Here is a 22888-nt window from a genome sequence, read left to right as displayed (position 1 = left end):
CAGCTTCTCTTAATACAATTAAAAAAGTATGCTTGCCCAAAAAGTTTTGCCCATGTGCTTTATGTAAAATAAATACGAAACGTAGTATATTATATCTTTAAAGGATGTTCACGTGGCAATGTTTTTGTTGAATATAAATTACAAATACTTATTTACATAGCAAGATTCACATAATATACAGCAGTGTATACATTATAAAACACAATCGCCCACATTTATTATTACCATACATACACTAGTAAATCTCAGTGTTTGGCAATTTGCAGGTGGTTTTCAAAACCTGCTGAGACGCATTAGAACTTTTCCATCACATGTACAGTATTTAACAACAAATAATTACCTTCTCCATTCCTTAAACATTTGGAATGAAGTTTTTATGTACAAAAAACCGATTCAGAAAATTTACAGTTAAATTATTCTATTTGCCCTATGTTAGTGCAACGTTCAGTAGGATTGCAGCATTCAGTGTGTTCCAAGCACAGATAGCACCAAGGGGTGGCACTTGTCCCCAGAGGGAAATTTAGAGCGTAGTGCATACAAGTCATTCATTGGCTGGTACCTACCCCCAATGGGGTAAACTGAATGTCTCTACAGTTTTGTGTAAACTTAGGAAGGCACTTTGCCGGTGTCATAAATTGCTTGCAAGCTCCATGGAGTCAGAATCTGAGTCCCGGTCTGTTTCTCTGAGGAAGATAAAATAGACCATTTAAAATAGACCACTCAAATAAAAAAAATACACAAACATATTGAATTGTATTCTAACTGTATTTTGTAAAGCACTGCTCTAACATTTGGCGCTATATAAATCCTGTATACGATATCCTATATAAATCCACAACGAGTGGATGTAAGTAGTGGCTGTAACCTGCATTATTCATGAATGCGTCTGTGTGAAGAGCTGCTGTCAGCTCCATGCCGATAAGAGGCAGAAGAGAGGCTCCTTCTCCCCTTTCCAACATCTCCTAGACTCTCATTAGAATGGCTGCAGGATCCATGCTTGAGGTGTCAGAACAGTGTCAGACAGATGTTCGGCTTGCTGGTTGACTCCCAAGAAACCAGCAAGCCCACTTCCTCCCACTTTTAACACTTTGCTTTGTTTACACCTTTGTAAACTATCCCCAATTAATAATCTATTACAGACCCCCTATACAAGAGGGTCCATCCTTACTGCATGATTCCAAAAGTCAAGGCTCCCTCTCCTGGTCGGTCTAGGGATCCGACAGTCTGTTCTGCACAGAAGCCAATCGGTTTTTGACTCTGCGGTATGAAAGAACCTAACTGCTCATTGTGGGGCAGCGTAGACTGAAATAATTCTTCTCTAAGATGTTTTCATTAATTATATCCTCTTCAACAGTTATATTTTAGGTCTCCGAGTTTAATTCATTCCTAACTCTTAATAATGTTTTATTAAAGGAAAGGAAAATGGCAAGTAATCATCATGGGCACACCAATTTAATGCTCACCTGAGAAGTTGAAGAGCCTTCTTGTTTTCTTTCCTCTTTTCTTCATCAATAGGATACAATTTAAACAGTAACAGTCCAACACAAATCAAAAGTATAGGAGCAGCACAGACCAACAACTTCAGTGTTAAATTCACCGCCTCCGGTTGATCACACGAAAGGGCCTGATAGCCTGCAAAACTGATTATAAAAATGTCATGAGTGACTAAAGCACAGACTGCAAAGGTAAAATACAAATAGAAGATACATAAAAACTACATATACTTTTTCCTATAACTTCCCATCCTGGACCATACCACCTCAATTCCTCCCTATTCCAGTCACTATAGACATTGGGGAAAAAACTGTGCAAGAATATACCAAGATTCCGCATTCTATAGCAGCAGAAAGCAGACAAGGGAACATGAACCTAGTCACATGCTGCTGCTGCTAGAAGACACAGCCCAAAACAACAACAATATCACACATTCTTATGATAGGAATGGCTTTGAACACTTCTTTTTATTCTGACTGTTCCAGGCATACTTACTCCAAGCTGAGAGTGGATATTCCCAGCGACACCCCTGAGGCAAATTTGGTGAAGAAAACATAAAAAGAGAAGAAAATGGCTTCATGTCCAGGAGACTCTGGGTTATTCAGAATAAAGTCATCAATAACATCAGGAAGCATAGACCTGAAGTGAGGAAAGAAAACTCGGGTGAAGAAATATCCTGATGAGCGACTTAAAATGTAGTGAGTCATCAACTTTTCTATTTTAAAAAAATGTATTTACATGTACACATTAGATCTTTAAAACACTAAAAGGTATTTACAGCCAACAAAAGACAGCCCTGGCAAAAATGGTGTGTCCATGGGGCCAGCCTATGCAAAAATGGACCCAATCGGCATCCCCTGTCCCGTAGGCAGGACAGTACCTGTAGCATCTGTTAGAGCGGTTTGTCTTTTCTGCTCTCCCTTCTATTTTCTCATGAACACAACATGATGTGTAAAGTTTATGCTCATTAACCTGCACAGATTTCCAATCACCCTCTTAGGTCTTAAAGCCCATTTCCACCTTTGCAGAGTAATTTAAAAAAAACATAGGCCAGCAATGTACACCAAGTGTACACGAAACAGGCATATGCAGTTGATGTATTTAAAAACAGAAGCTTACATATTTTGATAGCTTTCCTCTTCATATCGACATGGAAATGTCTGTCTCTGTGCAGTGCCAGCAATGGGAAAATATCCGCGCCCCCCCCTTCCCTGGACAGTGTATTGTGTGTAAAGGCAGAGCTAGTGTTTACTGATCATGTCACAATGGGCGACAGGGGGGGGCGCTGATTACAGCCTAATTACCGTCCGACCCCGGTGTCTAACTAATTTTTCTGGGTAGAAAATGTTAAATTTTTAGGCCTCAGGTCTAAAAAAAAACAACCTTTTATTAAGAAAATTCTAAGAATTAACACACTAAACATCAAGAAAAAGACTAGGTAAGGATTAACATAGACATCAATAATGGGATTTAACTAACCCTTCAGGTTCGAGTATACAAAAATAAGAACAAGTAACAATTAGATTTGAACGGTATTACTATAGATGTTTCACAATACTCTCCCTTGTATATGGCCCTTTCCTATATTTCCTTGTCCCCCTCCCCCCCCCCAGTTTTTAGTGGCAATAAGCCTAGAAACCAAGTATGCAAGTAAGTAATCTATTCACGGCACTAAACGGGTTAATTATAACTCATGAGAAACTGAATAAAAGTCTCGTGATTCAACTAACCATCAGGATCTGACGAAGCCCCGGCAACGTAGGAGGGGTGAAACGCGTCATCCGGTCACGGGATGCTAGTTTGACTGACCACTTGCGAGTCAGGCATCTGATCAGTTCGCGTGGATAATCCAAACAGCAGGAGTAAAAAGGACTTTATATTTGATCGAAAATCCTTTGAAATCAAAACTACTGGGACTGCCTAAAATTGATAGGCAGTCTACTGATACTAGGTTATGATGAAAAGAATACTAACCAAAAATTCAAGTGGATAACAGCCCAACGATACAGACTGACCGGTTGAAGTATTAAGGAGCCGTGAGTATATGTTACTCGAGTTTAAGTTTGTCACACACAGATCGGAGGTATAATCCCCAGGTGTGGTCATAACTCAGCGGCACTCCGTATATTAACTTACCGGGTCTTACCTCACATATCTGGCTATATCCCGCTTGAAACTCTGCAATCAAGCTAAAATAAATAGTTTACGAACACCTCCTCCACATAAAGATATGAACACCCAATAAATTGGACTAAAATTCCAAGTTATCGCCTTTAAGGAACGCCCGGCAGCCCACATAATCTACTGAATATATTTTTTCTTTTCCATAAACCCCCCCCCCCCCTTTTTGCTGTTCCTTTTTCCTAATCTGAGGACCACCAGATGACATTAATTGCGCTGATCAGCTAGCTCCCTGTGTGTTTGAGTAGTGGCATGTATGAATGGATTGTTGCAATAAACTTTTTATTGACTGTATAGGTGGTAGGTTGAACTGTGCATTCGTTTTGTGTATGAGCACATGTTTTTTACTAATAAAACTGATTTATACTACAATTTAACTCTCCGACCCTCGTGTATAGCTGCACTAGGTTCATAACCACTTTGGGCAGAACCAATCGCTTTTTCCGTTGTCTCATATGAGCAGCTGAGGGTTGTTTGCTAGTCAGTGAGAGAAACTATCTAAACAAGGTCATTTTGACCATTATAGGGTGTGGAACTCTGGGTACACCATCCCCCTTTTTTCCAAGAAAATGAAGGAAGCCTGCAATGTGAGACATGAAAATGTGCACATGTATAGATTATCACTGCACCTCTTCATTACCACAATAAATGCTAATCACATACAAAAGGTGGAAATGGATTTTAAAAGTAGTGATAAATGCAGAAAAGGGTATATTTAAACTAGCCACACACAATCTTATTGTAGTCTCCTTTATATCTACCAAAAAACTGTGTAGTGTGAGGTTCTACCCAAACCATCGTGTACAGTTTTCAACATGGGTAACCAGAAGCAAACAACAGGTTAATCTTGAGCTAGTGATTTAAAAAGCCCCTTGCTAAAGGCTGCTGTAGACAGAGAGTAGTTAGGACATGCACCATCAAGCCAACCACCCTCAAGCATCTGCATCCTCCAGTGGGGTCCTTAACATCAATGGTTGAATGAAACAGCCATTTATGTTTAGTCTATGGAGAGAAGAGATGGAATCATCCTGCAGACATCTTTGGAGGCGGCTTATCAGAGAGAAGATAATGGCAATCAGACAAGGTTTTCAATCCTGTCAGACTGGTTTGCATGTGGCTTCTATTTTTGTTAGATGAAGCATCTTATGTTGTTGGGTACCTTTAGACATTCTCTTCTCTTTCTCTGTGCATGGTCTGCCAATTTAGAGGCCAACAGATATTCATTTAAATATAGAATGTCAAGCATTGATTTTGTGATCATTCAAGGGGCCCACTGGCAACACATATGCAGCTTTTGAAAGTCACGCCCACCATCATCAGAACAGTATTGATAGCCAATATTTGTCACCCATGACCATTACCTAGGGTTGCATACACTGTTACAGATCTGCACGTGTGTGGCCAGCCAAAGTTATAGTTTTAGTATTGTGCAGCTCTTCACAAAGTACACATTTATAGTCCCAGAAATCATAAAATGATTGCATTTTTTAATCCATCTTGAGCTTGAGTAAGACTAACTAGTATAACTTACCATGGTAGAAGGTAGGCTGCAGCCACACTGAGTCCAGCAGCTACTGCAACTACGTAAGTCACAATGTGGTTGATTTTTACAACGCAAGCGACAACCAGGAAAGGGATAACGGACTGCAAGAGACACATGCAAGAATATTTCAGGGTATAAAAATAAAAGTTCCTATTTATGTAGATTCAGATGCAAAAACAGCGTTACTAAAAAACCAGGGACGCACTGAAAGGGAATTTTTAGGCCGAAGCGGAAAATAAAAAAATGGTCAGGCCGAAACTGAAAATGACGTTTTTTCCCCAAACCTTTTTTACAATTTTTTAATTATTCTATTTTAATTTATTTTTCTTACTTTACTGCTGGGGCTCTGTTTAGACCCCTGATATTTCCCTTTTAAAATAGAAAAATATTGGAGGACACAAAGTCCTAAATCTCTTTTTCTGCAGCCTCTATACGGAGTGCTCCTGGCCATTCATAAACTGTGGACATAGTACGAGTTACTATGTCCACAATCCTGAAAGAACCAGAAGTGATGTAGAGCACTTCCTGTTCATTCATAACCAGGGACACAGTAAGCATACTATTATATTTAAAAACACACAGCGATCAGTCCTGATACTTGTACTCCGCTCGGCACCCTGACTCGCCTGTCACAGGAGGCTAAGCGGGGCAGTGCAGGAGGAGAGCTTGGCCTCCTGTCACAGCTGACAGCTGTCTTCTCCTGCATCGTCCCGATCGGCATCCTGAAAACTTATTTTCTCCGCGCCCGGCGCCTGTCTGTCCCCCGGATCCCTGCTGCTTCTGCCGACACAGGTGGGGGACTGCCGCAGGCATCGGAGCACTGGTGCCCAGCAGGGAGGAGAGAAGCTAGGGAATTTTCAGCCGCATTTTCGGCTATTATGGTACTTTTGCCCCCAAAGTACAATTTTTGGCAGAAATGTTTCGGCGGCCAAAATTTCCCTACTAAAAATGAAAAGTTCCTATTTATACAGGTACAGAAGCAGCCATATTAATAAGTGTTAATTATTCAACAGAGCAAAGCCTACTGTGTAGAGTGCAGTTACCTAAAACAACCAACATTCATTATCTTCCTGTAGACCAAAAATGAAGCTGATTGCTTGCTAAGAATTGCACTTTGTATATCAGTTCTGTTGTTAAATATTTCTAACATTCATATTTAATTTGCCATACTTCAAATACATCTTACATAATGCAAATTAGGAAAGAAAGTTGAGTGACCTATGTAAGTTATAGGCGATGACCAAAATGATAAAGTCACAGGTACAAGCAATGAATATTATGATTGTCTGCAAAAGTGCTGGGTTTACTGTTCACAATAGGGAGAGGGGTCTGGCAGCCTAGAGTTTCTTGAAGCTGCCGTTACTTAAAATTGAGACATGCTAATTGAGCTTGTTACAGAGAGCTGTAATAAGAATGCCCTACTGGCTGGAGGCACCAGCTACTCCAGGGAGCTATGCTGCTCCAAAGGCTTTGGTTCTTTGAGTCACTGACCTGGAAAAGGGATACAGATCAGGAGTTTTGACTTTCCTCTGACTTACGGAATGCTTGTTCGGTTTTAGTTACTCAAAGTATTGAGGGTAGAAGCACCTAGGCAACTATCATTTTCAGTACATTGGTAATCGCAGTTTCAAGATTTCTGTCAACATAACTTTCCTTTAGGAATAAACAGAAAAGCTAGCTTCTCTGTTATTTTACAAACCACCACTAGAGGACACCAAAAGTTAACACTGTTCAAATGCCTGACGTTCCATTCTTAAACCTCACTGTGCCAAGTACCCTGTGTCACTCCTTCCATGCATCTGCTAGTTAGATTACATTACCTCTACTTTTACTCACCGATATCCCAAAATAGACTGCAGTTTTCTTCCCAAAGCGGGTTAAGAACCACTGCCAAAAGGGAACCGTCAGTGTAGCAGAAATCTGTGGGAGAAAACAGTAGAAGAATGACTGAGGCTTTTCAAAACACAGTAAAGAAACTATGTAGAAAGGGGGTGGACAAGCAAAGAAAAGTGAGATAAAAGGAAGATTTGTGTGTTACATAGTTTCACCGGATTCAGGCTTCAGCAATCTTTCAAAATGAAAGGGAGGAGGGCCTCAGACCTGAATATTATATTCGCTAGCTTACAATGACTTTCTGTCTCCGGGCTGACAGAACAAAAGAGCCTGTGTGTACTTGACTTTGAATGTTAAGTATTCGGATCAGTTGGATATAGGCAGTTACAGCTGTAATCAGCATTAACTGCTACTGCACAAACCAACGACGTGTAATACTGTGCTGAGGACTCACGTGTATAAGTAACTGCGTATAGAGAGTGAAATAATGAGACTGGGAGCCTGATCCTGGACAGAAGGAATTCACTGACATGGTTATATAATGTGTCCCCCAGATCCCGCACTCACCATTATAACCAACAGGATATTCGGATAGTCGTTGCGCAGCTGAAGTGTGTACTTCAAAAAAAGGGCAAAGTTTCCTTCCAGAAGCTGGAATGTAAAGCATTATGATAATTCATATGAATATTGGCAAAGTTGTGGGGAAAAAAAAGTTATATAAATCAGAGGGTTGCTATAGGTGACAGCTACTTGGAAACATTTTCAGCTTTGTTAACACCACATGTACATATATGAATGAAGAACTTTTCAAGTTCATGTTGCTTTTGAGAAGAATAAAATGAAACTGGTTTTGACACTATAGAAGATAGCCCATTGTAAAAGGTAAAGATAATTTTGGTATTGGGCAGAACCTGCAGAATGTATGAATACAGGAAGGCTACCAAAGTAGTCAAAAGTAAATGCTAATAACAGGTTAAAGTACCATACCAACCTAGGTATATGAATATATAAAAGCAAATCACATGCAGTTGCCAACAGTAGGGGCTTTTTCACATCATGTCTGTTAAGCTGCTTTTTTCTGCCCACCACCACTTGTGTGGTATGGACAGTGCACATTGTTTTCTCTGTGTCTTGTTCATATCATACATATGCCATAAAAATGCAACCCAACGGTGAACCAGCCCTAAGGCTGGGTTCAGATATGGGAGATCCCGCAACACGCGTCCTGGGACTGCGCGGTCATGCACAAAGGCACACAGCAATAGCTGTGTGGCGCCGTTGATTTCAATGGAGTTAAATCCCCGCGGCAATTGCTAAAAAAAAAAAAAAGCTTTTTTTGCAACACACGATGAGCGGCTTGTTTTTAGCAGCGATTGTGTTCAATTACACGGGCAGTATCGCGGCCGGAAACCGCACAATCTGCCTGGCGCGACTGGGCTGCCAGTAGAAAATGGAGCGCGATCGGAAGTGGTGGCCGATTCCTTGACAGCTCGGCCATCCGTGCGGTTTTGTGCACAAGTGCCCCTCGGTCACGAATCGTCCAGGTGTTCACAAAAACAAAACAAAAGAAACCAGAACAAGGCAACCTCTATAACACTTTGGATCATTTCATATGGTCAACAAAAGGTGTGGGTAGTAGGCTGCATTCATCTTTATGGTTGGTTTTGTAAAACTGGTAAAATTGCCTGAAAACTGCCTTGTGTGCAGCCAGCAAGAGTAGTCAGAACCATGAAAACTTATTACCGATTGTTGTTTTGGGGAAAACTCCAATCAACATCTCTATTAATCTTATCAAAATCATACTTGCATCTGTCAGATAGTTTTAGTGTACAATATACCGTGTTTCCCCGAAAATAAGACACTGTCTTATATTTTTTTTGGCTCAAAATAATGCACTAGGTCTTATTTTTTTTAAATGTACAACAATCCACACTTATAACCGGTAGAAGATTTACAAGACAGTGTCAAAGTTAAGAATATGGTGATCAGGGCAATCAGGTGTGTCCTACCTTTCCAAGAGCAATTTGTTAACCATCGCTGGCCAGAATGAGGTGAAGCGCGCTTTCACTATTGATTACTCACAGGCGGAGGGCATTTGGTATCACTCCGCCTGTGACAGGAGACGGCGATATAGGGGAAGCATCGGCTTATGCGGCTTTACTCCCTCCGCTGCCACCTCGCTTCCTCTAGCGCTGGCTTTGTTGGCACTGCTGATTCTCTCCCGCGGCTCTTCAAATTCCCCCTTTTGCCCAGGGATCGGTCACAACTAGGTCTTATTTTCGGGGTAGGTCTTATATTTTAGCAATTCCCCAAAATAGTACTAGGTCTTATTTTCGGGGAAACAGGGTACCAAACCGGAAACACATAACTAACTAAATATGGAGAGATGCAGGAGTGATGTAGAGATAGGAGAACAAAGTGGTATATATACACAGTACTGGGTATAAAACAATGAATGTCGTTTTCTGTATTTGCTATAAATATGTGTGCATAATGCATTATTGACCTACCATGAAGGCTAGTGACGTAAAAAGGAAGCCAGCGATCAGTCTAATGTATGGTCTGTGGCTCATAACAAGTTTCAGGCCCTGCCAGAAGGACACTGACTGTTCAGAGAGAAGTTCACAGGAATCTGCAAGAGATGAAGAGAGAACTGTTACGTGAATAACTGGCAAAAGCTGTAGCTTGAAAGAAAAAAGAAAAAGAGCCATGGTCGCTACTTACCTCTCTTTTCCCGCACACCAAGTGACAGTATGACAGCACATAGTATATAGATGGCACCTATGACACCTGCTGCGATCATGTAGGCCTCTCTCTGCAAAACACATATGGGAAAGTGGATTACATTTCATGACAACTATGAGGAGATTCTCTAAAGGTGGCCATACACTGTACAACCATCGCAAGACCTTAGTCTTGCGATGGTTGTAAAGTGATTTAAAAAAACGTACGATCTGCCTATCTTGGACAGGCAGATCGCACTCTCGATCATCGCAAGCCCGCCCCCCTGAGGGGCGGGCTTCCGATGACCGCAATGCTGCAATGCTGAACCGGCCCATTCGGCATTTGTCTCCCGAGCACCGTTCAAACCAGCCGAAAATCGTACGATTCTCGGCTGCTTTTCTAACATGCTCCTTAGCCAAAAGAAACGGTCGCACGTCTTCGTTCACACTGTTCGATTCTCGTACGATCGCGGGATTTCCCGTGATTCTCGTACGAGAATCGAGCAGTGTATGGGCACCTTTACAAGGATATTATAAACACAGTTACATACCATAATATTTGGGGGTTTTCATGCACACAGGTATTTGGCTGCCTATTGCAGCCAATCAAATACCTATAACTCATGTTGTTAGGGCAAATGCATGCATTTGTGGGCAATGCCTCTACTTACATCTACCCAGATTTCTACAAGAGGCTCAGCACACATTTCTATGTTGAGGTTGGTGTCCTGTTTGGTTTTGGTTAATATACAGGCTACTAGGTTTTTGTTTATTTACGGAGGAAGAGCAGTCAAAGACTGTAGATGAGAAGGAGAAAGTGTAGGCTGGTGGAGCAAAGGCTATGATCTACAGCAGCCCAGTAGAGTGTGAAGTAGTGCTTATTCACAGCCTTTTCTCCATAGATCCAAGTAATAAAGCCATCTCACTGCAGTCTTACAAACAACTGGATTTACCAACAGCTATGTAATGTGATGGTCTACCTGACAGGATATAATACCAATAGATTGCTTAAGTAGGCCTGTAGGAAAGTCACTGGTCTTTAATCAGCATTGGCAATAAATGCAGCTTTATTGCATTCAACGAAAAAGTCTCTTACCATCGACAGGGTACGTTCCCCCTTTAAACAAACAATTTCCGGCAGAACTCAAAAGTAACACAAATAAAAAAGCCTACTCCACCTTAGGAGGCTAACTAAACAGTAGTGTCCCTCACTACGTCCTACTGGAGCGGCTATTCCAGCTTCCAGTATAAATGAACAAAAAACCACAGTCCAATACATACAATTGTTCTGGCAGACCTTATTCCGCAGATATGCAGACACTCTCCAGTCTGTGTCCATCCAATGCAGCCTGGATCTCACTCTGAGCTCTCTCCCCCCCTCTCAGTCACTATCAGGTGCAGGCTAATTAATAGAGAGAGAGGAGGTTTACCTGTTGGGCCAGGATTAACCCCTTCCTAGCCAGGGAAAGCTGCCCTTTTCAACCTCTCACTGACATACACAGAATCGTGTACCCTGGCCTTTTTGTTCTAGTTCTAATCAAAAGGAAACTGTATAATCATGTCTGGGTAAAAGGATTTAGCTTCTATTAGGAATACTTTGCGTTAAAGGTATAAATGTTTGCCATACTTAGAGAAGCATTAGCATGAAATACATCTGTGGTGATAAGAATGTAGAAACTCACTGTGCTGCCAAGAGAACCGGAGTCTTCTGGAGGCACAGAAGTATTGTTAGATGGCATCTGGAAGAAGACAGGCTTACAGGTATCCACGTTACCCACAATTTGTCCTTGAATTGCCGTACCAAGTACAGTGCCCAGGACCTCCACAGTCATACCTGTAAGAACAGCATTGAAAGAAATTAGAGAGTAACACTCTAGGAGGCAGCAAAATCTACAAATCAAATAAAAAGGTTTATGTTTAAATGCAACAGTTGTAGAAGAGTTAAACAGAATAAGAAGATAAAGTGATCCAAAAGAATGCTTCTATGTGTACACTTTCAAAAGTATGCTTTCTTCAAGAAGGAATTCCACTTCTGGTCCTACATAATATGCACACAGGGTATCAGAATTCCCCATTCAAGGCAGCAAGCTCGTCTTCCAACAACCTGTGTAGACAAGTCATTGGGAAGAACATTAATGGTGGTGTATTAAAAAAATAGTGGCCTGCAGATCAATCCATTCTACATGGTCCATGGACCTTGAGGTTTCCATTCCCTGGATGCCCCTTGGGAGCTTTAGTGCTTGTTTATGCCTTCAGCTGTCTTATGGTCAATGACCAATGTCAATCTACAAGTTCTAAGATGCCTTTGGGTGGTGCTTATAGACCGTGAAAAAAAAGGGAGATACTTTTTTTTCATCCTGAGTGGTTCCATTTTCCTAAACACAGCAGATATCAGTAATCCAGAAATCACACATTACATACACCAGCTCATTAAAAGTAGATGTGAAAAAGGTTTTCTTTGGCTCCTCTTCTCTTTACTCCTTCGGTTCCTCCTTCAGCCCCTAGGAGTTCTTTTTAGCTATTCTTACTGTCCTGACCTTATTACAGAATTCCTATTATGGACCAGATCCCCTCTTTTAAAACTCCACTTCTGTGTGGGCTCCTAGTGCCTTAATCATAGAGACATCTACATGGTTCTGCACTGATCACTTACACTGTATGCAGAATGAGAGGCGATATTTTTTCTCTGAACTGGGAATCTCTGTAATCCCAGATGGCTTGTTTGAAAAGGTGCAGTAAAAATCAATTAAGTGAAAGTGAAAGAGGATTAAATCTGATTTGATAATCAAGAGACAGGAAAGTGGATATGAGGGAAATTATGCATGTAGAGGTTGGAAAGGGGAGTTTTAAGAGGGATATACATTGTATATATTGTGTTGACTGGTTTAATGAAGTAAACATGTACTGGAAAAGTTTAATAAAATATATTCTTAAAAAACAAAAGAGAAAGTGAAAGAGGATTGTAAAGGTCACTTCACCTCACCTTAATATAAAATTACAAGCTTCACTGCAAGTAAAGTTTATGGGTCTCTATTTCCTTAATTTATTAACTTTAATATAAGTCTCTGTGTTTCTGCTTGTTTATATGTAGCTTACAATGACCACTAGCTGTGCACATTTCTGGTCCCCAGCCTAAATGTTGACTGTTTGTAGCCACTCAGGTACTGACCACAAAGATGTAGTAATTTAAAAAAAAGTGTGTAATAGGGACAAACTCCATGAACCATTGAATAAACGTATGTAGTAAGGACATTTCTCGTTCCATAAAAAGGCAGTATAAGAGAATACGTACGGTATCCTGTGGCAGAGTCCCGGTCACTTTGCTCTTTGCTGATGAACATTGTAAGAGCTGAATAAGGGACATGGTAACACTGCAGAACAAAAATAGCAAGTTAGGGGGACAAACATATCAGTCTCTCTACCCATTAGCTGACAATTATAGGTTAACCTTATGCCTGGCCCCCAGTCCTTACCGTCACAAGGGTCTGGAAAAGGCAGTAGAAGGTTAGGTACCACACAGTTTGCCCATTGATAAATTCAGGCACAAACCAGATGAGGAAGTAACAGATGACACCAAAGGGTGTGGACAGGATTATCCTGTATAAGAGAAAGAATGAGAAAATAAACTTATAATCAGAAAAAAAAATATTCTGTAAAGAAAAGACAAAACTCTCATTTACGTAAGTAAAGACATGCAAGTATGTCTGCTGTGGTGCATTTTTAAATAAGGTTTATCTAAGAATGCACCGATATCTGTGCCGATACTGGGCATCGGCACTCGGACTCGTGAAAATGCCCCGATACTAAGTGCAGATACCAGCGTTTAACAATTTTAAACTGAAGTCAGCGCTGTAAACAGGTGCCGCAGTTCACAGGAAGGCTGCCGAGGTCCCGAGCAAGGCAGCCTTCCTGTGAACCGCTGCATTGGTTTACAGCGCCGGCTGCAAATAGCCTCCTCCTCTTTCTTGTGGAACCACTGCATCTGTTTTTGTTTGGTGGAAACTCCATTCATTCCAAATGAAAACGAAATTTCCAACTTCATTCATCAAGTCTCTGATGGCATTATTGAATGTTTGTACAAAACGCTATGAGTTCATACCCAGCTATAGTCACAGAATCTCAGACAGATACTGAATATGGACCCCTAGCTATATGTATCCCCTGTATCCCCCTCACAAGTTATCTTCATATCAGACATCGCGTTTCGTAACACTACACATTGCTAAATTTTCATTTTATGTGCTCAAACTACCTCCACATTGCCCTTATGTGTATAGACCAATGAAAATGCATGAGACCAATTTCTGCAGATGTCCCAGATTCTATAACTTTGTTTTATTAGTGTCTAAAATATAAATATGTTTATGTACTCGGAATGGCTTCCATACCATTGGTCACCTTAGGAAATTATTTTGCCACACATTGTGTAATGTTATTTGTCTATGACTGCAACCATTCTACAATGCTTGGCAAAACAGGGGTACAAACAAATACACCACAACCTCCAAAAACACATTGCAAGGCATCATTGCCCATGCTTGTATTCTTGTGTCATTTGAAAAAAAACACACCTCACCACAGGCTGATCCAAACAACTGTGGCACACCTATAAAATTATACTAATCACGTATGGCACAAACAACTGCGAGGTGAACAATGGAAGACTCAGAACTCAGACTCAAAAAAAAGGTTGGTAACTAATGAGGGGCATTTATCAGAAATGGAGCCGACAGAATCTGGAGCAGTTGCTCATGGCAACCAATCAGTGTCTCTCTTTCATTTTCAAAGCTTAACTAAAAATGGAGAGAAGCTGATTGGTTGCCATGGGCAACTGCCCCAGATTTTGTCTGCTCCAGTTTTGATGAATTCCCCCAATGTCGTTAAAGCTAGAACTATGTATCATTAACAACAGGAATCTCTCCTGACATGAGCGAACAGTGGATGTACATGCCAGTAAAAGAACGGGAGCATATTTAATTGAAACTCAGGGTTTTTTGGAAATAGTGAGGACAGGTCACATCTTGTAGCAGGTGATGAATGGGATAAAAATGTGAAGGATTTTCACCGGCGGAGGTACAGACAACAGTAAAAAGGAAGGGTAATTTTCCCATGAGAAACACAGAGACATTTCAACCCTTTTGCACTCTGCCAAAAAGATATTTGCCATTCTAGAGACCATCTGTAGGGAGGAGTAAGGGAAAATCCCCCAGACATAAAGAAATAAAAAAAGGACCATTTTCCTATTCTACCCAATGCACATGACATGATTACCAGAATCTGACTATTTATAACTGAGGCATTATTTTCTCTTGCATATGGACCAGTTCCCTTTTAAAAGCTGTTACCCAAAATATAAACAGGATGAATATGCACAGACATTTTTCTGTGCGGACCACTATCATTTTTATTACTGCATTCATTGTTTTAGATTACAAACTACAGTATTACGTAATGAAAAAAATGTATTTTCATGACCCGCAGCCCACTGCAGCATTTGACTTTATTATCTGGGAAGGTACGCAGGTCAGTGAACAATATACCTAAAAGCACATATTTATCAGGAAACTACAGACACATTTATGTGTACACAGTATCTGTGCTTTGTTACACCAGGAAATGTAGTCATTCAGTCTAACAGTCATCTGCTGTGTGCGTTAATGGCTTCCACTACCTCTGCTATATAATATGCCCTATAGTAACCCCAAACACAGCTGTCAGTCAATGGCTTAACACTCCCACCAAGCTGATTGGTTAACAGAGGCCGGCTGTACACACCCAGCACTCTGATTGGCTGAGATAGGTGGTGTGTTGAGCTTCAGAAATGTTCCCGCCTTCCTTTCCATTTTTATATGTTAACTCATTCGTGAGCCATGCCTTTGTATGTGATCAGGCGAGGGACACGTCACAGGAAAAAAAGCTGGCGTGTTCTGTCTGGAGGAGCCACCACGTCCATGGTCAAGTCATTAACCCCTCCACCGCTGAATCCAATTCAAGCCCCTGAACCATTACAGAAAGGTCACAGCATTCATCAATGAAGCACTTTTTTGAGGGAGGGAGAGGGGGAGGGGAAATCAGAAGTGCAGTATCAGTTATTTCTTCTACTTCATCATAGATGAATGCAGTAAAACCATTTCAACACCCCTTATACAAGCATTCATACTGTAGTCAAAACAAATTAGGCTATATTTAGACATACTATGCAACACTGATATAGGCATATGTATGCTACAAGTCAAACAATCTGCACAATATGTACATACAGTGAATGCCCTTGTCCCTAAATGATCTCCATTTACAGATATCAGGTCACTGATAGCCCTGGACCTTATACAATACCTAATCATTTCTACAGTTCTTCTACCTGCCCTGTAACATAATGTGCATTCCATTCTACAAATACAGTGCACTGAGCTTCTACACATTATGCTATTGTCTCATTCTATCCTCTGTAGCCCAGAGCCCACCCGTAGCCCACACCGAGCCGCAGCCCAGAGCCCACCCAGATCGGTATGACAGAACCCATTCTGTAGCCCATACCGATCCGCAGCCCAGAGCCCATTCCTTAGCCCAGATCACGCCCTACTCTTTAGCCTATAGCACAGCCCACTCTATCCCCAGCATCCCAATCTAGCCTTCCTCGCAAAGGTATCAAAGCTACCTTTAAGATGGTAAAGGTGCCAGTTTGAGAGGCTTTAGGTTTTCATGCCATCACAAATGAGCCTGTCTGATTGGTTGCTATGGACTACCACACTTTGCACTTAGCATCTTGCTCTTTGCACTGATGACACAAGACGCACCAGCAGTGTTACTGAACAGAGAAGATTACATGGACCAAAGATGGAGGTGGTCAGTGTCAAGGCTTTATAACAAATGGTTTCCTGGTTGAACAGCTTCATATTGCAGTGTGACTTTTTTTTTTCTGTTTGAAATCAGTGAAGTATGGATTGACTTTTAGAATTTAGCAACCACTTTTTTTTCCCTTTAATTAAATTAAAGTAGTATTGAGGTCTGGGCGTTTTTTACCTTAATGCATTCTCTACATTAGAGTAAAAACTACCCAGAACCTTTTTCTCCCCCAGTCTCCCCCACACTTACCTATCAGGGACCCACTAGAAAACGAGGAATTGAAAACTTTTAAAGAAAAAGAGCAAGATCCTCCGTCAAAGGTGGGTGTCCTAATAGCAACTATTTTTTTTAAAAAAAGGAAGGTTTAATATCGCTTTAACCTTCATTGCTTCAATAGCTACCCACTGCTTACTTGTTCCTACCACTTACCCGTAAATCTCTAAAGCTGGTCATACACTATGCAATCTGATCGCACAGTCTCATTCAGATCTACCATCAACTATGCAGTACAAGGACTTGCCAGATTAGATACAAATTGAATGGATTGTTTTGGTGTGGCTTAATATTATACAGCTTTGGTAAATCTAAAGGAGATTGTACAACCTGATTGTATAGTGTATGGCCAGCTTAATTATGATCATGAATAATGATGAATTGCAGTTCTTGCACTTACCATGGCAACAGTCGGCCAAGTGGCGTCCATGAGCTCTTGCTGACAAAAAACCCAACCAAAGGGTCTGTGATAGCGTCCCATACCCTTCCGGTGAAAAGGATAATTGAAGCATTAATCGCGGGCATCTGCAAAAGAACCAAGAGATTTCCTTTTAGATCACTACTTGCTATAAAACATTAAGGGCGAAAAAGGGAGAAAATAACATGGGGGATAACCACCAAGGTATGCAGCAAGTATGGACTATTGCAGTGCAGAATAAAATAATCAATATGTACATGGCTTATTTATTTCTTGCGAGATAGTTTCTGGCAGGGTCCGGCGATCACCAGCCCTCCAGATTTGGTGAAACTACAAATCCCATCATGCATCTGTCTCTGGGATTCATGCCTGTGGCTGCCAGAGTCTTGCAATGCCTCATGGGACTTGTAGTTCCACAACAGCTGGAGGGCCAGAGTTTGCCCACCCTTGGTTTGAGAGATACTTTCTATGAACACCATAGCAAGCGAGGATGCCATTTACCTGTACTACATCAAGGAGGTACATCTGCAGGAAGAATCCTAGGGCACATCCGGTGATCTGATATGGAGCTCCACCAATGGCGTAACATATCTTACTGCACACAGACAGTTTATGTTTCCCTCGTTGCCTCTGAAAGAACAAATCCACAGATTGTTTTGAATACTTTGTGCACATCATGTTCTGTAATACGCAGCGCACAAGATCATAGGGGTGGGTGCCAAATATGTAAAGTCACAAGAATGGAAATATTAATACCCTTCCAACCACTGTGCCAAGGTGAACAGCGTATGCCAGGAAAAATTAGAGTGGCTTGAAATAACCAGGACCAAAGGTAAACCGAGTCTGTGCATGTGCTCTATTGACCTGAATAGCTTTACCAACCTCTCCTACCAAGGGAAGTCATGAATTGGGCTTTAATGACAGGCTTCATTTAACAAAACATGGTATAGGATCTGCCCCATACATAGAAATTAACCAATGCAGGACCCAGTCAAAACATAGACGTCCCATTGCAGTGTGTTATAGCATACGTGTGTTGCATTAAGACAACCCATTCATTATTAATGGACTGCCAACGCACTACAACAGATTAAGAAAAAAAGGGTCATGAACATTTTCTGTGCCAATCACAATAAATTGCACCACAACACACCATGCATGGAGCAGGTGCGTTGCCATGCGTTGTGGCAAGGGACATTACCTCAATGCACAAGTGTGAATTGACCCTCAGACCCATGCAAGCAAGTGGCAGTAATACGGCAAACATGACTATTTCTGGCTTACATATAAGAGGAAGAGACCCCCATTGTTATCAAACTTTCCGTTACTGCCCAGGTGGCAGGTAGTCACAACATGAATCAAAAGTGCCTTGGAAAAACAAATGCGCTTCACCACAATATTGGAAAACAACCAATCAAAATAATGTTTGTTTAGGTGAATGCAAGTCTTGCTGTTCGTAGACAAAGCGTCCAACAGACATACCCAAAATATCAGGTCGTTGTTGTTTCCCCCCTTTGAATCAATGGAATTTAATGTAACACGATCAAAGCATATACAGAAAAATAAGCCAAGCGTCATACTTTTTCATCATGCGTCAATTCCTTCACTCCTGGTGAGAATTTCTTGTTACCCGCTGATTGACATTGATTTCAAGGTAGACAGGAAATATAAACAAGAAATGCCATTCTGATTTCTCATCATTTATGACAGACCTAAAAATGTCACCCACAGAAACCACATTTCCATATCATTTTCTTAATACAAGGCAGAACAAGCTAGGGGTGAACACGACTTTTCCTTTCAGCTAATCTTAATTTCCATTATGAATTGTTATATGTATAATACAGACGTGAAGAGCTGACTGAACTCTAATTACCCTGATGGGTAGAGTCATACTCAGGGTGTGTAGTATGCAACAAAAGCCTCACCTTCAACTAAACATTTAAAGCATAAATAAACAGATCAAATATTAGGACAAAACCATTCTTAAAGTCCAACTCCGGCCATTGTTTACAGGTTTGGATAGAGTTGGGAATAGTTAAAACATCTTATTTCTGTCTCTGATCACTTTGTAGAGGTTTCCCCTTACTCACTGTCACTGTGACAACAGGACAAGAAATGGATTATCCCCAATACAGGAATCGTTCTTCACTGAAAATATGGTTTTATCTGGGTGTTTGTTGGAGAGAGTTCCTATCACTTTCTGCTCTGACAAGAAGTAAAAGAAAGGTTTCCCACAGGCAGCAATAAAAGCCTAAGGGTCCATTCACACCATCTGCATTGGAGCCAAGCTGGTCGTTGTTTCCAGCATAGCCCCAACACAAGACGAGGCAATGTGCCTTGTCACGGTTTGTGTCCATTCACACCACAGCCTTTGTGGTGGTGTGCCCTGAAAATAGTAAGGCATGCCTTATTTTTTTTTTTTTAATGCAGCGCGATATGACATAGTACAACCGCCTTGCACCCTGCTGTGCCCATAAAACATGAAATGTCAATAAAGTGCTAGCAAAACAAAAAAAGAACACAGTATGATGCAATGGGATCAGCACTTTGTAGGGTGTCCCTGCACAGTGCCACCCGACGCTATGCGGTTCGCTCAGCATCTGGTGTGAATGGGCCCTAATAGTGGCTCCAATTAGGGATGCAACGATACCGCTTTTCCAAGACCGATACCAATTACCGATACTTTTTCTTAAGGGCACATGTGACATTTTGTCTAAAACAATGCAGACTGATGATTTTAGGGCAGTTTCTTTATAATTAGGAAGAACTGTAACTCAAGCCATGATTTTATCACCAATGGAGGACTATAGATTCCATGAATCCATGATTATACAGCAATGGAGAATGGCACCTAGCAATTATGGATTGCTGAGATTTGTAGTCCTCTATAGCCGGTTGCCATTCTCTATTGCATTTGATTAGCACTGCGACATACACCAATAAGAGGAGAACTATAGGCAGCCGCAGTATGATAGTTTATTGCGGGCTTCAGAAGGGCTGCGAGGGTCACTCAGAAGTGCGGCGGTGTGTCTGCAGGCATTTACTGGGGCTGCGCGCTGGGCTCTCTAGGGCTGCAATCGCATTTCACCAGGGCTGTATGTGCAGCTCTACAGGGCTGTACCAGTTATTGCCGGGCGTCAGGCTCTCCAGGGCTGCTATTGCGTATTACCAAGGCTGTATGTGCAGCTCTCCAGGGCAGTACTGTTGGGTGCCGGGCTCTCCAGGTCTGCGATCCGAGTCTCACCAGGGCTGTATGTGCGGCTCTCCATGGGTGTACAAACGGGTGCCGGGCTCTCCAGCCATGTACAGCAGGTGTGGGACTATCCAGTGCTTTGCCGGTCCTGGGAAGGAGGAGATGTGCAGTTGGACTGGCACTGCCAACAAGGCAGCCGAACTTGTTTAAAAATTTAAAGGGCTGGTATCGGCCTTTAGAATTGGCCTATTTTTAGAAGTACTCGTGAAAATGCCCTGTATCGGCCCCGGCACTGATACTAGTATCGGTATCAGTTCATCCCTAGCTTAAACCCTTTCCCGCTGTATCCAAAGCAAAAATGTTGTGGCTAAAGTTGGGCTTCAATAGAAACCTACACTGGAAGGCTACAGCTGCGGACCTCTGCTTCTGAAAAGTCTCGTTACCTAGCTGTCAAGCTGATCCAAAGGCTTCAGGACTTTAAGTTACTAACAGGTATTCAAAGAAGAATTGCTGACTTCACTGCGACCTTCTAATCTGCATGCTGCTGGAGGTTGGTGACAAAGTATTGAAGCCAGAGACAGCCAGGCAAATAGCATTAATGGAAGGCAGCAATGGCAGCCTCCAGAGTAATCTCATTTCAGGTTTCTGGACCTCATTTATTCACCGCTACTATGAAAACACATACTGTAACTGTAGGATTTCCTACAGATTAGAAACGAGTGAGATTCAAGGTCAGAACATGCTAAATACTTTTGAAGGAATGCAAGTTCCTTGTGTACTGTACCCTCAAAGCATCATGATACATAAAATGACAATCAGGACACACAACATACTTTTAAAGGAATGCAAGACGGTTATATATGATCCTTCAAAGGGTTACTATGGGTTGAATGAAAATCAAAGTGTTTCTTATAAAAGGCGTCTGCTTACAAGCACCTGTCTGTCAATTATGTGTAGGGACTATCACACACACACCCTTAAGGTGGCCATACACTCTACAACCATCGCAAGACTTTAGTCTTGCGATGGTTGTAAAGGGATTAAAAAAAACGTACGATCTGCCTATCTTGGACAGGCAGATCGCACTCTCGATCATCGCAAGCCCGCCCCCCTGAGGGGCGGGCTTCCGATGACCGCAATGCTGAACGGGCAGTGTGCGCGTGCGCACACCGGCCCGTTCAGCATTTATCTTCCGAGCACCGTTCTAACCAGCCGAGAATCGTACGATTCCCGGCTGGTTTTCGAACATGCTGGTTCGACAGAAGACGTGCGACCGTACAGTAGAGACGGTCGCACGTCTCCGTTCACACTGCTCGATTATCGTACGAAAAACCGATCGCATACGATTATCGTACGATAATCGTGCAGTGTATGGGCACCTTTAGCTAGAAGGAAGAATGCTCTTGTACAGATTCTTGTTGGATAAGATTATATACATATACAGAAGTGATGAACGATCCCTCTCCTGAAAAGAAAGCAAGATTACTCAATCCTAGACAAATCTCAAATGTGGTTTCCATAGAAATGGTCTGGGAAATAAGCCAAGCTGAACGTTGATACATGCGCTATAATACAGTATTAGTGTTCTACTATGCCCATATAATGAACAATAGAAAGGAATGCAGGGCAATTTTCACCAGGTTCAGCCTCCAGACCTGGGGCAATTTCTTTTACAAGCACTAGAACCATGTCATGTAAAGGAATCTAATAGAACCAAGTTCATGTGTTTATCCTGATGTTACCTACAAAAGAGTCAGTTCTACTGCAAACGTGTCCTTGTCTGCACGCGTGTCTAGATGTCACTTGTGTTGCTTATGACATGCACATCCTGTTACCCCTTACCTGCAGTGATCTCTTGGAAGCACCATCACTGGAAAGTACACCATGACCATGACACAAGCACACTGTGAGCTATAGGAAAGAACTTGACCTAAGTCAATGACACAGGGCAGAGGAAGGGTACTATGACAGCCAGTCACATGGACTAAGCTGGCACATACAAATTCCCCATCCTGGTGGGACCTACAGAAAGGAATAACCCGCCCTGAAGGCTCAAACATCTCCTGATATCATGAGATCACATCCAGGACGTCACGTTTCGTCAAGCCATACAGCTGGCTGCTTCTAGGCGAGAGCTCCGCAGACATACCACAAACCCAACGGATGTTAGATTGTAAAGAGCAAGGCCCTCCTAACCTTCTCGTTGTCAGTTCTAAATGTGCTGACTTCCTTTATGTGGTAGAGCTCTGTGCCAACTTTTGGCGCTATATAAAATCAGGCATTATAATAATATTCATCATGTACATGTTACACTATACTTTCCTGATTTGCTACACAAATAACACTGAGATTGTGTGTGTATATATATATATATATATATA

General features: G+C 41.7%; 1 protein-coding gene across 1 annotated transcript in view; it reads right to left on the bottom strand.

The window, feature by feature from the left end:
* Positions 1-307: 307 nt before the first annotated feature.
* The window catches only part of MFSD2A (major facilitator superfamily domain containing 2A), a 22944-nt gene continuing 363 nt past the window's right edge, over positions 308-22888 (bottom strand). The window contains exons 2-14 of the mRNA XM_018564508.1: positions 17813-17941; positions 17294-17418; positions 13248-13371; positions 13067-13145; positions 11457-11608; positions 9776-9866; positions 9562-9683; positions 7619-7702; positions 7055-7138; positions 5207-5319; positions 1990-2133; positions 1464-1640; positions 308-683 (exon numbers count right to left, since the gene is read on the bottom strand). Of these exons, the coding sequence (XP_018420010.1) occupies positions 629-683; positions 1464-1640; positions 1990-2133; positions 5207-5319; positions 7055-7138; positions 7619-7702; positions 9562-9683; positions 9776-9866; positions 11457-11608; positions 13067-13145; positions 13248-13371; positions 17294-17418; positions 17813-17941 (1479 nt within the window). The 3' untranslated portion in view covers positions 308-628. The remainder of the gene's footprint in view (positions 684-1463; positions 1641-1989; positions 2134-5206; positions 5320-7054; positions 7139-7618; positions 7703-9561; positions 9684-9775; positions 9867-11456; positions 11609-13066; positions 13146-13247; positions 13372-17293; positions 17419-17812; positions 17942-22888) is intronic.

The sequence above is a fragment of the Nanorana parkeri genome, unplaced genomic scaffold, assembly GCF_000935625.1.
Source record: "Nanorana parkeri isolate BGI_ZX_2015 unplaced genomic scaffold, ASM93562v1 scaffold757, whole genome shotgun sequence".
Classification (NCBI taxonomy): Eukaryota; Metazoa; Chordata; class Amphibia; order Anura; family Dicroglossidae; genus Nanorana; species Nanorana parkeri.
Note: the sequence above shows the minus strand (reverse complement) of the source record. Positions and strands in the feature narration are given on the sequence as shown.